The 17137-nt window shown below is 59.2% G+C and overlaps 1 protein-coding gene across 23 annotated transcripts in view; it reads right to left on the reverse strand.

The window, feature by feature from the left end:
- Nucleotides 1-3322: 3322 nt before the first annotated feature.
- MYO18A (myosin XVIIIA) overlaps nucleotides 3323-17137 on the reverse strand; it is a 108678-nt gene continuing 94863 nt past the window's right edge. For 21 of the 23 annotated variants that reach the window (XM_034752550.1, XM_034752542.1, XM_034752538.1 and 18 more), the window contains 3 exons: nucleotides 15587-15709; nucleotides 13091-14481; nucleotides 4680-4812 (listed from right to left, as the gene is read on the reverse strand). In XM_034752550.1, coding sequence (XP_034608441.1) covers nucleotides 13095-14481; nucleotides 15587-15709 — 1510 coding nt within the window. In that variant the 3' untranslated portion in view covers nucleotides 4680-4812; nucleotides 13091-13094. Of the gene's footprint in view, nucleotides 4813-13090; nucleotides 14482-15586; nucleotides 15710-17137 lie in introns of all 23 variants that reach the window. The other 2 variants (XM_034752544.1, XM_034752543.1) reach the window with 1 other exon arrangement.

Here is a 17137-nt window from a genome sequence, read left to right on the forward strand (position 1 = left end):
GGGTTGGCCCAGGCAGGGCAGGGCCAGGCCAGCGGGCAGCGCGCTGGGGGTGGGAGGGTTGGCCCAGGCAGGGCAGGGCAGGGGCAGGCCATGGGGCAGCGCGCTGGGGGCTGAGCTCTGAGCCATGGGGAGGCAGTGCCAGCTGTGCAGGTGAATCCCGGGGGTCCCGGCCAGCCCAGCCTGCTCTGTCCCGTGGGCTCGGCCGCTGGCACGGGCTATGCAGAGGCAGCCCAGGGCCCCCGTCCCGCTCCCGCCGGGCTGGCAGCAATGAAGCCCTTGGCAGGCAGCTGTGCTAATGCACCATGGCAGAGGCAATCAGGGGAAGCGACAGCAGCAGCAAGTGCTGATGACAAGGGCGTCTCGGGGCCCTGGCTGTGCGGGTGGGGAGCCAGCCGGGCTCCATGCAGGGAGGAGGGATCGCCGGCCCTGCATGCCGCCTACGGGGAACGCCCGAGCCAGCCTCCCAAGCTCCCGCCAGGAGGGGCTGCTTGCAGTCCCCTCCCCCAGAGCCAGGCAGAACCGGGCCGGGGGATGCGGCTGGGCTCAGCCCTAATGGGAGGAGACCAGCTGCGTGTGTCCAGGAGCCCGCGGGGGATGGAAACGGGGGGTGGGGGAAAGCAGCAGACGACACGTCAGCACAAATCGCCATGGGCAGGCGGGGGCCCGGGAGGGGACGAGGCATGGGCAGGGGTGGGCCCAGAGGGGGATAAGGGGTGAGCAGCAGGGCAGGGGTGGGCCTGGGAGAGGATGAGGGGTGAGCAGGGGTGGGCAGCAGGGCAGGCGGGGGCCCGGGAGGGAATGAGGAGTGGGCAGAGGAGAGCAGCAGATGAGCTCTGGGCCCCACAGGGCCCCAGGAAGACGTCCGTGCTGGGATGAGTGAGGACTGGAGCACAGCACTAGGGGGCAAGCAGGCTGCCCCAGCCCAGGGCACCACCTCCCTCCCTCCCTCTGCCACGTGCCCGGCTGCTCCCGCCAGCTCCGCCTGCCCCATTCCCCTGTGGGCCAGGAGGGAGCCAGGCTTCTGGCTGAAGCCCTGGGCGGGCGCAGGGTGGGGGGGCTACAGTGGAGCTGGCTTCCCTCGGCCAGCAGCTCTCATGTGTCACGTAGCAAATATTCAGCACATTTTTTCTCCCAAGCATCCTGCAAAGGCGCCAAGCCATAAATCATGCGTGTGCGCGGCCGGGGCGGGGGTGCGGGGGACGTGCTCTGTTCCACCCTTTCCCACTGCTCGTGTTCCTGGGGAGGGCTCGGCCAATTACCCCTTTAAGATGCCCAAACTGACTCCAACCAGCGGCACAAACGGCCCCAGCGCGGCACTCCCGGGGCTCACCCCCACGACAGACCAGAGGCCGGGCCCCATGTCTCCCTTTCCCTCTCTGCCACCTTTCAGCCCCGAGCCACGGGAAGCAGCCGAGCTGGGGCCGGTGCCAGCCAGAGCCAGGGTTTGCCCACACAGGCCAGGACATCCAGCAACGGTGCCACCCAGGGACCCCGCGACACGCAGCACTTCACTACCGCCCGGCACGGCTGCTGGCCTCAGCCCTGGGCACATGAAGCGGGGGCTCAGGCAGCCAGCGCCCACCTGCACTGGAGAGCAGGGGAAATGCAGCATGAAAAGAAACGGTTTCCTCACTCCCCTTGTCGCTGCCCACGGGGCAAGAAGAGAGCGTTTCCTAGGGCCGGGGCAGGAGTCATGAGGCAGCAGGCAGGTCGGAGTGGGTGAATGAACCATCAAGGCTGCCCTTGGTGAGGCAATGGGAGAGAAGGGCCGGGTGCTACCTTAGGGGAGGCAGGAAATGGAACGGGAGCGCACCGGATGGCGGCTGGCACGGAGACAAAGCAGGGGGCTCGGGCCTGGGGGAAGAGCCCATGCAGGGAGAAAGGAGGCCTTGCCCCGGCGCAGGAGATGCTGTCGGCCGGGGCTCTTCCATTGTCACGCAAGGCCCCAGGGGATGACAGACACCCGGCCCCCAACAGAAGTGCGGGGATGATAGACTCACTGCAAGGACCAGGGGAGGCAAAGCAGGGCCTGGCATATGGGCGTTCAGGCCTGGCCCAGCGCTATTGTCTCTGCAGGGGGTTTGCCTGGTTACCACATCAGCAGGGATGGAGGGGGTGAGGCCGCGCACTTGGGGGATCGGGGGTGGGAGGGACCCGTCCTGTAGGTGAACTGAGGGGCAGAGAAGCAGGCAAGGGCCACAGCTGTGATGGTGAGAGGGGCACAAGGCCCTGACTGAGAGGCCGAACCCCGGGCCCAGCCCACCTGGCTCGTGTACGGGGCAGAGGCTGCTGGGGGGCTGCTCACGCTGGGACGTGTTTCTCTGGCTGATTATGCTGAGCAGCAGCCAGGTGGATCAGCCCGCGGCGCCCGAGCGCTTGGCACGCACCATCTGCTCCAACAAGCCGAGATTTGTGGCTGAGATTTCCTGCCCATTCCTTGGGCAGCTCTTCTCCTGCAGCACCTGGCACCTGAAACCCGGCGAGCCCCATCCCCGGCTCCTCTCCCCAGCACCAGCCAGCGGGCCGGGGATGCCAGCCCAGAGCAGGGCGCCGTGGCACGAGCTATACTAACAGCCATAGGGGTTGGAGTGGCCCAGGCAGCCGCTGGGAGATAATCGGTGGCTAGGCCCTGAACTAACAGAGCCAGGCTCCAGCACGGGGCTGCTGAGGACAGGCTAAGAGAGCCTTCAGGGATAGGAGGGAGTGGGAGGCAAAGCTCCAGGTCAGCTGGGCCTGAAAGCCCTGCCAGAGCCTCTGCTGCCCCTGGCCGGCCACCCACCCCCAGCCTCAGCAGCTCCCAGCCCACCCCAGGGAGCTCCAACAGCCGAGCGGCTCTGCCCTGGCGGGGGGTGGACTCCAGCCTCCTCACTAGCTGCTGGGAGTGAACGCGCCCGACCCTGCACTTAGCATCCGACTGCTGGGTGACCTGAGAGGGAAGCCACAAGACACGAGCCTGCACCACGGCAAAGGCTCGCCCCACAAGGGAAGCCCAGGAGCCAGGCTGTGACACCGCCTGGGGGTGGATGGGGAGGGAGAGAGGAGCCGCCACACAGGACGGCAGCCCAGAGATTGGTTCATGAACAATCACACTCTGTTATAGGCGTAGGGGGGAAGCTGGGCTGTTGCCACGCTGGGTTAACTCAAATCACTGCACCCCCCATCCCTCTCCAGACGCTTTGCCCCCGCAGGCTCCACGCCCCGCGCAGCTTTTGCACTGCTGCCCTGCAGGAAAACCACCACTTCCTGGCTGAGTGCTGCCCCCGCACCCACCACCCACCTCGCCTCCCTTCCCCCTGCTGGCAGCAGCAACAAACAACCTGAGGGGAGGAGCCGGCGTCACCAGCCATAAATGACATTTAATATTTAAACGGATAGGAAAAGACACACAGCCGAACTAGTGCAAACCAGACAGGCAGGGCTGGGCAGCTCCAGTGTCCAGTCCAGCCACTGAGAAGTTAGCAGAGATGACCGTACCCGCGCGGCTGGCTCTGGGGACTGAGTCCTGGAGGGAGATAAGCCGCTTCCTTGGCATCGACGAGGGCAGTGGAGTCAGTAAGGGGGGCAGCTGCGGAGAAGAGCCCTGGCACACTCCCACGTGAGCAGATGCAGTTATTCTGGAGCTCCGGCCCCCTGTGACCAGAGGAGGCGCTGTGGAGCTCCTGCCCACAGGCTCAGCAGACAGTGCGGGTGTGAATGAATGTGCGTGTGCTGTGGAGCGCCTGCCCATATATACTCTCCAGGCACCGTGTGTGTGCGTGTGCACATGCGTGTGGACAAGGGCAGGGGTACATTTTATTTCAAGGATACTTTAAACAAAACTGTGTGCTAGGCACCAGCCCCTGGAAAAAGAAATGACTCAAAATCAATCGCCATGCCTGGGAAACAGAAAACCATGTGCAAGGAAACCCCACATGCAGCAGCAGAGTGAGCGTGAGTGTGCGAGATGCACACCCAGGCATGCCTGGACTGTGCTGTCACATGCAGAACCCCACTGACAGCTGCACCGGGAAACCAGCTTCATTCTTCACTGGGTTTTTTAAGCCAGGTAAGAAAGCGTCCTCTTTGGCTCAGCTGAACAGGAAGGAGTGACAGTGGAAACGGGGGCTGCCAGGGCCCCTCCCGTCGGCCCAGACACACACGGGCTGGGGGGTTAAGTTATAAAATAAAAGACAGCAGGCACTGAGGAGGAAAAAAGCCCCTGAAGACCAGCTCAGCTTCCCCTCCACTGAGAATGGAGCAGTCCCCAGGCTGGAGCAGCACGGGGGTCGCGCGGGGTGGGGCAAGCTGGCAGGACCTCGGGGAAGGAACACTGACCGGTCTGGTCCGGAGATGCCAACTCACCCCAGCCGAGGGTATTACAGCCGCTGTCAGCCAGCGAGGCGCAGACAGGTCTGCAGTCGCTCTGAGGGAGGGGTTGGAGAAGAGGGCTTTAGATTAACATTTTCCACCATGCAGGAAATCCTGGGTGCACACAAGACAGCGGAGGTGGTGACAATCTGTAAACGCAGCATTTCCCAGGCAAGGCGCTTGTCGAGGGGCTGCCAGGAGCTCTCTGGAGGCCAGTCTGAGGGTCGCCAAGGCCTGGCGTGGGCTGGCTCACGGATCTGCGAGGCAGAGTATTTCTGAGGCTGTGGAAAAAGCGTCCCTCCAGGCATCCTCCCGGGCTATGCTGAGGTCTCCGCTGGCTTGCTCTCTGTGTCGCTGTCACTCAGGTAGCCCCTGGAGGAGTCCCTGGACCTAGGCATGCTTTCCAAAGTGGCTCGCTCCTCCTCCGATTTGTCACAGGCGAACTGCCGGCGGTAGCCTGGGGGGCTGCACGGAGGGAACAAGGTTAGCAAACAACCAGGGAAGAGCAGACATCACCTCAGGAGATGCATGTCAGGCCCTGCCTTGGGCAGCAGTGCTCCCCCCTGTGGGGCTGGGCTTCTTCCAACGCCCACCCCGGGGCTCAGATCCAAACCCCCAAACCTCAGAGCCTCAGCTGGGCAGCAGGGAGGCCAGGCCACGCTGCGGGAAAGTGGGTTGGTGGGGCGGAGGCCAGCTGAGTGACTGGGCCCTGGTGGGCAGTCTCCGCAGGCACATGACGGCTCTTATCCTGGGAGGGGGGGCTCAGAGGAGCAGGCCCCCAGGCTTTCCCCAGCACCCAGCTCCTTGGCACCATTCAGAAATGAGAAGGCTCCCCCATTCGCCCCCACCCCATGCAGGCCGGCCCGCCAACAGAGGGGGGCAAAGGGGGCAATTGCCCAGGGGCCCAGGTAATTTAAAAGGTCCTGGGGGCACCCAGCTGCCACTGTTGCTGCAGTAGCGGTGGCTGGGAGCCCCGGGCCATTTTGAATCACTCGGGCGGGCCTCAGGGCTTGCTCTGCAGAAGCAGCGGGCTGGGGAAGTTGGTGGCTGCCCCACCCCTGCAAGGAAACGCCTCTTCTCCACCGCGGGCACCAGCGCCAGGCAGGTAGGGCTGGGACCGCTCTGTGCTCCCAAGCTTCAGCTGTTCTGCCCCCTAGGACTGTGCTGGGAGGGGGATCCCTGATCTGTGCTGGCTCAGTAGGGCCGAGGGGTGCGGCCAGGGGGCAGGGCATGGGGGTGGGTCTCTGTGGGGAGGTGCTGGGCAGTGGGGGGTCTGTGTGGGGTGCTGGCCAGTTGGGGGTGCTGGGCAAGGATGGTGGTCTGCAGGGCACAGGGCAGTGGTGGGGCTGTGGCAGGGGAGGCGCTCGGCATAGCGGGTCTGGGGGAGGCTGGGCATAGGGAGTTGGGGGGCCTGTGTGGCGCGGCATGGACCCGCCCCAGAGGGGAAGGGGCCCTCTGGCAGCACAGGGCTGGGCCGGCCCATGTGTGTCTCCTGGCTCAGTGCGTTATTATCCTGTGCTGAGGGCCAGCCGAACTCGCAGGCATCCGAACTCCCTGGCGCAGCTCTGCTCCTGTACACAGCCTTCTGCACCGCCACCTCCTAGTGCCCCCTTCTCCCAACCCTGAGCACGGGCCCCCAGGCACTGTAGCCAGCCAGCCGGAGCCCCGAGGAGTGAGATAGCGAGGGGGCACGTCCGTTGTGGGGAGAGCCCACCGGCACAGCCTGCCCCCACCCCTAGAGAACACCCAGATGTTAGGGGATGGGCTGTCCTTTGGTGGCCCAAGCGCAGGCTCTTGGGATTGGGCTCTGCCTCAGTTTCCCAGTTGCAATCAGGGGTACCAGCCATGGGGTGAGGCGTAACTAACATCTGCAAAAGGCTTTAGACTCAGATCAAAGGGACTCCAGGGAGACCGAGCCTTACTACTACGTCCCAACATTTACTGGGCACTGGGACACACCTCAGAACAGCACTAGGAGCCCTGCCCACGCGCTCTGCCCTGCCTTGGGCCCGGGAGCAGCTAAGCAGGGCTGCCATCACATGTCCCTGCGAGCATCCGACAGAGACAACAGCAGATACACCCAAGGACCTTGCACTGCTGGCACTGCCGTCTCTGCTCCAGTACACCACACTGGACCAAGATACCCGCAGGGCCGTATCCGGTGCTACCCAGACCCTGCTCTGAGACAGGGGCCCACTTTATAGATTGGGAAACAGGCAGAAAGAGGGGAAGGGACTTGCATCCAAGAGCTTTAAAAGAGCTGTCTGAGTAGCTTGCTGGAGTTTGGATTTTCAATAAGTCCTGGAGCACTGGGGAAGTGTCCAGAACATGGAAGAAAGCAATTTTTTAAGAGTAAATGGGATGACCAGGGTCATTATAGGCCTATCAACCTGACATCGATCCCAGGCAAGATAATGGAGCCCCTGACACAGGACTTGATTAATGAAGAATTAAAGGAAGGTAATATAATTAATTATATGGAAAACAGGCCTGCTCAAACTAATTGGATCTCTCTTTGACACGAGTACAGGTTTGGCTGATAAAGGTCATAGTGTTGACGTCATATACGTAGATTCTCGAAGGTGTTTGGTTTGGTACTGCACGACATTTAGATTAAAAACTAGAAAGCTATCAAATGAAGCTGGCACAGGTTACGTGGATTAAAAGCTGGCTACCTGACAGGCCTCGAAATACGGAATCGTCATGGAGCGGGTGAGTTTTTAGTGGGGTCCGGCGCTAGTTAACATTTTTATCCATAGAAAACAAAATCATCACTGATAAAGTTTGCAGATGACACAGAAATGAGGGGAGTGTAATGAGGACAGGTCACTGATCCAGAGCGGCCTGGCTCACCTGGTAAGCTGGGTGCATGCAGCTAATGTGCTGTACTATGTCTAACTGTAAATGAACACACCTAGCAGCAAAGGTGGCAGGCCATATTTACAGGATGGGGGACTCTGAAAAGGACGTAGGGATTGTGTGGCCAAAACAGCTCATGCGACCCTTGGATATATGAACAGGGGACTCTGCAGTAGGAGCAGAGAGGTGGTTTTACCTCTGTCGTGATTGCTGCTGGAATCCCGTGGCCCGCAATTCCAGAGGGATGTTGATAAATGGGAGAAGGTTCAGAGAAGAACCACAAGAATGATGGAAGGATCAAACCTGCCTTAGAATGCCAAGAGGGGCTCAGTCTATGTAGCTGAACAAACAGAAGATTAAGGGGTGACTTGTTTAATCTAGAGGTGCCTACATGGGGAACAAATATTTGATCCTGGGCTGTTAAGCCGAACAGAGGCAGGTCTAACAGGGTCCAATGGCTGGAACCTGAAGCTAAACAAAGACTGGCAGTAAGGCGTACGTTTGTACGGGTGAGAGGAATTAATCACTGGGACAATTTACCCAGGGGCGGGGCTGGGGAGGGGGCAAAGGAAGAATGCTCCATCCCTGACCATTTTAAAATCCCAACTGGATGTTTTTCTTGCAGCTCTGCCTTAGGAATCTCGTTGGGGCAGGTCAGACTCCATGATCACAGTGCTCCCTTCTGGCCAGGGACTCCCTGAATTGCCAAAAACACCCAGCAGATCAGTACCAGAGTTCCTGGCTCCCGCTGGGCCTTCTGCTGGACAGAGACAGGGATGGCCTCTCCCACTGGAATGCACGGGCAAGGAGGAGGCGTTCAAAATTTCTGTTGTTGGGAGGGGCCGGTTGTGTGGGTGGTGGGGGGGGGGGGGGGAAGTGGTTTTTAAGTACTAGCATTCAGCTCCGGATAATTGGGAGAGTTGTGCGTTGACATGGAAGCTGAATTCCCCCAGGACTGCTTCTGCCACAGCAGACTGTCAACCTGGCAGCTTTCTTTACGAGGGCTCATTAGTCTTTTTTATTATTTTTAAGACATTTTCAGACCATTTAGAGAGATTTACTCTCCCCTGGAGTTAGCAGAGCTAAGCAAGTAATCTGCAACAAATCATGCATTTGTTGAATTGCACCTCTATCTGCTCAGGAAGCGTTTGCGAGAAGACTGTGAAATTGCAGAATTCGTCCATTATTTAAAGTTTTGTACCTATTTTTTCCCTGTGAAAAGAAATTGCAGACGAGAAAATTCACTATTTGAATTTTGAACTTTGCGCTGGGTAGGCAGTTACTTAGGTCACATGGGACCATTTCAGTTTCCTGATTGGATAACTGTTATTAAGCAACAGCGCAAATTTTAAATAAGGGCTTTGCCATCAGCAAATATTCACACTTGAAATTTGCTTCGTGTGAGCGTCTGTGCTAGAGAAACTCGTCCGCTGGAGGGTCTGTGGGATGAGCGCGCCGACAAGGGAGACTTGAACGAGCTTGTGAATTGGAGTATCAGGAATAGGATGAAATTTAATAGTAAAAAGTGTAAGGTGATGCATTTGGGGATAACTAATAAAAATTTTAGTTACAAGATGGGGACGCATTGGTTAGAAGTAACGGAAGAGGAGAAGGACCTAGGGGTCCTGGTAGACCGCAGGATGACTATGAGTCGACAATGCGACGTGGCGGTGAAAAAAGCCAATGCTGTCTTGGGATGCATTAGGCGAGGTATATCTAGTAGGGATAAGGAGGTCCTGCTTCCGTTGTACAAGGCGCTGGTGAGACCTCATTTGGAGTACTGTGTGCAGTTCTGGTCTCCCATGTTTAAAAAAGATGAACTCAAACTGGAACGGGTGCAGAGAAGGGCCACTAGGATGATCAGAGGAATGGAAAACCTGTCGTATGAAAAGAGACTAGAGGAGCTTGGGTTGTTTAGTCTGACAAAGCGAAGGCTGAGGGGGGATATGATTGCTATCTTTAAATATATTAGAGGGATTAATACGAGGGAGGGAGAAGAATTATTCCAGCTTAGTACTAATGTGGATACGAGAACGAATGGATATAAACTGGCCGTGGGGAGGTTCAGGCTTGAAATTAGACGAAGGTTTCTGACCGTCAGAGGGGTGAAATATTGGAACGGCCTTCCGAGGGAAACGGTGGGGGCGACGGACCTGTCTGGTTTTAAGATTAAGTTAGATAAATTTATGGAGGGAATGGTTTAATGGTAAAACATAGTAGTCAAGGAAAACCAAGAAATGGTAGGTAAATTGTATAATGGCTGACAGGGGTCAGGCTGGAGACTCTTGCCTATATGCTCGGGGTCTTACTGATCGCCATATTTGGGGTCGGGAAGGAATTTTCCTCCAGGGCAGATTGGCTGAGCCTCTGGAGGTTTTTCGCCTTCCTCCGCAGCATAGGGCAGGGATCTCTAGCAGGAGGGTTTCTGCCGATTGAAGTCACCTAAAACAGGATTGGGGACTTCAACGGCAGAGTCCAGGGAAGGGGTAGGGACGGTTTTATGGCCTGCAGCATGCAGGGGGTCAGACCAGATGATCATAATGGTCCCTTCTGACCTTAAAGTCTATGAGTCTATGAGACAAACTCAACCTCATCTTCCCATCCAACATCTACAGACATTTCCCTGCCTATTCGCCCAGCTCCGGGAACCCAGCGCAGCCACGCAGTCCAGGTGACCCGGGGGAGCTCACAAGTGGATTTCATGTCTATTCAAGACGGCGAAGGTGCGAGGCTACATTATCCGTCATTGCCTGTTAATCTGTCCTGCTCACCAGTCATGGAGCGTTCACACCCCTTCCCCTCACCTCTACCAGCCCGCGCCTTCCCCCGCTTACGTCCCCTCTGAGCGCAGCCGCTGATTCAAACCCTTGAATGCCAGCCTTGGCCAGCCAAGAGAAACTGCCCCTCCATTGCTGATACGGCAGCTCCGGCGTCACACACGTTACAAACAAGCAGCGCGGCAGCCCCAGCTGCAGGGGATTGTTCCAGCAATTGAACACTTTAAAAGAATTGTTTAAAAAGCTTCTTTCCTTCTCAGATAATTCTCCCATTCAAAGCTGTCGGAAACAATTTAATACACAAATAAATTCCTGCTAGAAAAAACCCTGGCCCCGACCGCAGTCGCTTCCCTTCCCCCTCCCTGCAGAGCCTTCCCAGAGCTGCCGTTCCTGACTGGCCTCTCCTGCAGATCTCCCGCCTCGCCCCCGGGTGCCCACCAGGAGCAAAGAGAGCGGCTCCCCCCTGGCTGCCGGACTAGTGACAGCCTAACACAACCTGCGCCCTGACCGGGGTGGGGAGCTAGCTGGAAATGCTGCCATTTCAATACCCAGATTGTGTCATATGCCAAGTGCTGGGTCCCTCCAACAATCCTGGGGGGGGCAGTGACCCCACAACACCTGCCTGAGATGAGCATTCAGCAGCTTCAACCCACATTCCTGCTGGGAGCTTAAAAAGCACAGCTGTGCTGCCGAAGGTGGGGTCCTGGGGCCATTCGGCACTCCCCGAGCCCAGACGCTTCCGGCTCATCCCTCCACATCTCCCACCCAACTGCCTGCTTAAGAAAGAACCCGAAAGTGACCAGAGCTACAGAACAAGGCCCTGTTCCTCCAGGGAGCCCAGCCAGTCAGCCAGAGCAGTGACCCACGCCTGCACCATGCCATATGTACCTGTGCGAGGGGGTGTCTATCTTTCGAGGTAACCAGCTACCCCACTAATCCCAGAATGGTCAGGGAATTGGGGGGCTACACAGAGGACTCCTAGCCCACAGGGAATGCCCAGGGGCCCATGGCACTGCCTGCTTTCCGTGCGCAGCACCACACCGGATTTGCTCATGGGACGTCTGGGGAGAATCACACGGCCCCACCCCCAGCGGGAGGAATTCACGGAGAGTTTTCCATTTCCAGGGGAAGTGCCCAAGGCAGGGCCTAGAGCCCAGCAACTCTCGCCCCGCCTCGCCCGTGGAGCGCCTCGGGCACAGTGCTGCTCACTAAGCTGCAGTCACACACATGGCTGGCCCCCCCCCCGCCTCACACAACACACACCTGGCAACGGGCGTGGCAGTAACTCCGGCCTGGGCAGGGGGCTCCCTGCACCCGCATGCTGTTCTGCTGGAGGCTTCCAGTCCTCGTCCCCACCCTTCGCAAGCCCACAGTCCCCGCGCAGGAAGTGGGGGCGCAATCTAGCCCATTGTCCGGGGTGCTGGGAGGGAGGCCAAGCCCGTCGGTGTGCACGAGTAACATCCCCTGGCTCAGATGGAAACTCAGCAGCAGCAATCACGTGGTGAGCACCCCCGGCCCTCAGTGGGCCAAGGGGAATCTCAAAGCACCCCCAGTAAACCACTCTGCCTGGAATCCCAAAAGCGGGGGGAAGAGCTCTGCGAAAGGGGACTTTGATACAGGGCGGCCCAAGGGGCTGGGAACCGGCCCGTGGAGCCACCTCCTCCTTACAGAGCTGAGATGACAGATCGCAGCATGCAAGGCACCAACTTGATAGGAGCAGCACTGCATGCTGGGATGCGTAGTCTCTGCTGGCCACTCTCTCTATCGGAGCTGATGGTAGCGGCAGCTGGTTCTGCTTTACGCAGAGATGGCTCTGAACCGGCACCCTTGAGCTCTGGGACGCCTGCACTGTCCCATCTTGGTGACAAGCCGCCTTGTCTCTCACCACGTGGTGGAGGAGCGGTGCAGGACATTACACAGCACAGTGTGGGAGCCTGAGAGAACCACGGGCTCTGTGTCCAGCTGCCTCATCTCTAAGGGTGCCAAGGAGCCCTCAGCTGGGGCCAGCGTGGGTGCTGCTGGCTTGGAGTTACAACACCCCAGAAGCAGTCAGTATGCTTCCGACAGGCCAGCAGGGAGAGAGCAAGAGGGCAGGGCATGAAGACATCTGATGATTTCCATCAAGTTTGCCCATGAGACTGCAGAGGGTCTGCAGTGGTGGGGTGTGGGAGCTGTTCATGCCACGGCAGGTTTATTCTGGCAGCACATGCGCTTTGTTAGGGCCTTTTTATATACAGCCTGATGCTCGTCTTTCCTGCAGTAACTAATCCCCGGTCTGAACCGGGAGCGGTGGATCCTGCAATGCACTGTGACCCATTAATTTCAGGAGAAATAAATACAGCCGCATACTTAACGGTTTCTGAAAGGCCGGGAGGGATTAGTGCTTCTCAGTGTCCTGCACGCGCCAGCCGCTAATCCCTGGAAGGGAGACACTAGCAGCAAAAACCCTTTGTGACTATTGCCAGTGCTCTGCGCTCCCGCTGGCTTTGCCTGGGTTGCACTGACACGGGAGTGTATGGAAGCCAAAGGCAGGCCCCACGCCTCACCCCACAGCGAGTTACACAGGGGAGCCCTACGCCACAGCAGCTGGAGCGGCGTCCTTTTCCGGCAGGTTTCCAAACGGGTCGGTCTCTGCCAAGCGGCAGCGCCGGCCAAACCCCACAGCAGTGATGTGGCCTCATGCTGAACACAAGCGGCTTCGCTGCAGCAGTGGGGAGGAGCAGGCTGACTGACGGAGGTGGGGCCCCTGCCAGGCTCAGCCCTGGCAGGGTTAGTAATTCAGGGCCTGCAAACCCCAGAGTGCCCCAATGCCACCGAGCAGTGCCGGGCTGCCGGGATTACAGCCCCCCCCCCCATGGTGAATGAGCTGCTGAACCGCCCTGCCCGAGGCCATTAGGGGTTCCCAGCGTGACTGATTTAGCTGCAGTAGCCGGCCTAGCCGGGCTCGGGCAGCTGTGGGGCGGGGCAGTGAGTTCAGAGGCATTCCCCGAGCTAGAGACATGCTGCCCGGGTGGGCTGGGGCAAAGGCAGCAGGGAGTGGAGGGTGACTGGGGTTAGTGGCACACGGGCATGCTGGCATGCTGCACTGCACACCACTCGGCACCTACTGCCTTAGTCGCTCTCGGGCCGGTAGAGGTATTTCATCATCAGGCTGTCCACCTGCTTCTTCCGCTTCTTCTCCTCCTTCTTCAGGCGCTTGCTTGATTTCTCGGCGTCCCTCCCCTCTGCGGCTCCCTCCCCTTCGGAGGCCGGGCTCTTCTTCTTGGGGCCCTTCTTGACGCTGGAGCTGCTGTGGTAGGAGCTGGACGAGGAGTCCGAGGAGGACTCCGAATCCGAAGGCAGCTTCTTCTTCTTGGACTTCTTCTTGGACTTCTTCTTGGCGTGTTTCCTGGCGCTCTTCTTGCGCTCCTCCTCCGAGGAGTCATCTTCGGAGCTGCTGCTGCTCCTCCGGCCCTTGCTGCTGTGCGGCCGGGAGCAGTCCAAGGCCGAGGCGGAGCGGCGCAGGCTGCTGAAGGAGCGCTCCGAGCTCTCCGGCCGTGTGGCGCTCCTGGCGCTCCGCACGCTCCTCTTGTCCTCCTCCTCCGAGTCCGGGTCCAAGCTGGAGCGCTTGAACTTGATGGGCTTGTAGTTGAGGACCTCATTGATGGCAGCCTCCAGGTCAGGGTCCAGGTAGGAGCGGTGGCTGACGGGTCGGATTTCCGAATCCTCCGGCTGCATCTCGTTGGAGGCGGAGGTCCTGGGCCGGGGGGGCACAGAGAAGCTGCGCCCGAGCGAATGCTGGCTGTACAGGGAGCGGGTGTCGCTCAGAGCCACGCTAGACACGTCATCCAACTCATCCAGCCGGCTCCTGCTCAGGGAGAGCCGAGAGTCGACCCGGCTGCCCAGGGTCGAGGTCTCCAGCCCCAGCTCTGCCCGGTGGCTCAGCGGTGGGCTGAGGGCACTGGAGACGCCAGCCAGCGGCTCGCTGAGCCGGGACGTGCTGCGCCGCAAACTGCCCGGGCTTGACAGCGTGAAGCTCAGTGTGGACCTAGCGTCGGCCTCGTCAGCCTCCAGCCCGTGCCGGGAGGAGGCAGCCCGGCTGGCCGGGGCGGACAGGGCAGAGGCCTGGTCAAAGTCAGCCGTGGTGACAGACCACCTCTTCTCCAGCCCCTTCCGGGCTCTGCTGCTGGCCTCCGAGAAGGCTTGTGAGATGACAGAGCCCCTGTCATCAGGGTCCTCGCTGCCTGGGGCCTTCTTCCATGAGCTGACGGAGCTGGTCTCCTCCTGGCCGCTGGCTGCCGAGCTGCGCTTGGCCTTGCGGAAAGACCTGTCTGGGGAGGCCGGCCGCTCGCTCAGGGTGGAGAAGAGTGTCTCCTCGTCCCCCTGGCCACCAATAGAGTCCTTCAGGTTGAGCCGTTTCCTGTAGCTCAGGGAGCTCATGACAGAGACCGGCCGCTCCTCGGCCTCCTTGGGCTCTCTGCCTTCCTTCCCCTCCTTGGGGGCCGAGTTCAGGGCCGGCCTGAGGAGAGTGACCAGTGGACAGCAGCAAATGGGGAGGGAGGGGTGAGAGAGAGAGCAGGTGAGATCAGAGAGAGACACCGGGCAAAGGAGAGAGGAAGGCAGCAGAGCAAACCCAGCTAAATAATTTGCATCAGTGGAAAATAGCTTCCTGGGAAATGTCATGCAAATGAGGGTATTGTTCTATCCCATCGCTTTTATCCCCCTTTAAAACGTTTCATTCAATTATTTCATTGTCAACTACCTGGAGCCGCCGCCTTTGATAGCCAACTTATCCCCAACACCAAACGCTCTACATCTGCACCGCCGAATAAATTAAACCAATTAAGAGAAACAGCCTTGGCTCTGTGGAGGGGGGAGAAGCCCCTGGGACCTCTGAATCCAGAGCAGGAAATTGCTTTTATACCAAACCAATCTGTACTCATCAGGTAGCTGCTTCTCCAGGCGAGGGGTGCCAGGCCCGCCCAGCCCCGCGGGTGCTCCCCTGAGGCACAGGGGAAAGCCACGGACAGGGCCCTGCTCACAGCAATCCCACCTGCTGAGCGAACCAAGGGGCAGAGCAGTGGGAACCAGGGGCTTGGTCGCGGCTCCAGCGCTTCCAGCTCACACATCTTTGGTACCTTCCGATTTATGTTTGAAATTCAATGCACGTAGTTGCCATAGCAATGAGTGCTCTATCCAGAGATCAATACACACTCCCCGTGGGGCTTGGCCTCTCAGGGGTACAAAGCAGGGGTAGCTGGATACTTTTACTGCTCTGCCCACCAGCATCACGCCGGCTCCGGGCCAGCTGTGGGAGCCATCGCTGCAGGCCCAGCCCTGATTGGTCAGTGTTCTCTGCAGGCAGCACGTGGCGGGGGGCGGCCCGTGCTTGGCTGCTGGGGGGCACCCTCCTGGATGGCACAGCTGCTCCAGCCCTGGCGAACCCTGCACCCGGCAAGCGACCGAGTGATGGAGACCAGCTCCCTCCCCCATGGGGCTGCTGAGCCTGGGGCCCCGGAAGGGAAGTGCCGTGAGAGCTGCTGGGTGACAGCCCCCGCCCGGTGGCTATGGGGAGAAGCGATGGCAAGTGGCTGTTTCCCCGGGGACGCTGACCCCACACTGACCTGGAGCTCTTCCAGCTGCCGTCATCGGAGACTGCTTTGGAGGAGCCTTTGTTCCTGGAGAGCCACGATTTCACTCCATCCACGCGGTCCTCCAGCTCCGAGTCCACGTCTGAGTCCCCCTCACTGCCAGAGGGAGAGATCCGGCGGGAGAGATTAACGCCTGAGGCAGGCAGCCTGGCTCCCCATGCAGCTACGGACTCTGCCAAGCGGGGTCTGAGTGTGCCGCCCTACGGACCAGGACACGCTGCAACGCGAGCTCAACTGGCACCTCGGAGCCTCCCGCTGGCAGGCCTCCCAAAGTCCTGTCCCATTGGCCGGGCAGCCCCGCGCGCCCCCAGGAGAACGTTCCTGGCTCAGTCCGGCAGGGGAAGGGGCTCCCAATCCCTCGATGTGGGGCAGGACCTGGAGAACGTGTGGCCCCCTCTTGGGGCAGGGATCCTGCCTTGGACCCCGAGTCGAGTGACTCACTCCTGGCAAAGCCCGTCTCCCACACCTCCAGCCCGGCTGCGAGCTGGCCATGAGCGGGCAGTGCAAGCCGCACTCCTCCCTAGACTTCAGAGAGCTCCAACGGGCTGCGCACCTGCCCTGCCCATGTTTGAAAACACAGCCACAACGGCACCGACGACGCAAATCTCCTGGCGCCAGGCCCACTTCTTGGGGGGTGGGGCAGTGCCCAGACAGGGACTGAGTGGGTGACAGAGGGATGAACAGCACCCAGGAGTCCTGGCTCCCTCTACTGTGCCCCTCCCATGAGCAAGTGCTGCTTCTGCCCGCCTCAGAGACATGTCAGATGCTGGCTGAGGTCACGTTCTGTTTTCACAGTTGGATGGTCAGGGCCTGGCGCAGGGAGTGAGCTGGTCTTCCCAGGCACGCCTGGGGGACCAAAGCACTCTATGAATTAACGCACAGGCAGTAAGCCCAGCACTGCTTAGCAATACACAGTGCACCGAGCGCTGCTCCCCCCACATTAACCGGCTCCGCAGGGCAAGCCCCCTGCAATGCACCCCCTCAGTGCGCTGGCTAACCGGCCATGAAGGAGCATGGCGAGGCCCACACCTTGGACAGACACTTTTACTGAGCAGTTCTTACTGCTCCAGCAATTTTACATCTCCACAACTGTGCTCTCAATTAGACACAGGAACTCTGTGCAAAGGGCTCGCGTTAGTTTCATTTAAATGCCGCTACATTATGAACCGGCTGCGCCCTTGGATCGATCAGAGCCCTGGGCTCAGAGCCAAGGCCCCCTCTAACGGGAGACAGGCAAAGGGAGCTGAAGGAAAAGGGAACAACGCTTCTGTGACGTTATTGATATAATCTGGGACCATATAGATCATTGTGGCAACCAAGGTCCTGTAGTGGCACCCAAATCTTGTATAAAGGAGGTCAAATGGGGTGTCTTAGACAAGGTTATGGTTTACTGGTTATGATTATGCTGTCTATATGTGTGTATCATTTTGTAGTTGAAGTTATGAATATTGGCTCTATACTATCTGTATTTCAAACTTATGCTGTGCTTCTGGGTGACAACCCAGACAAGCTGGTGTTAGCTCT

The sequence above is a fragment of the Trachemys scripta genome, chromosome 18, assembly GCF_013100865.1.
Source record: "Trachemys scripta elegans isolate TJP31775 chromosome 18, CAS_Tse_1.0, whole genome shotgun sequence".
NCBI classification, from domain to species: Eukaryota; Metazoa; Chordata; order Testudines; family Emydidae; genus Trachemys; species Trachemys scripta.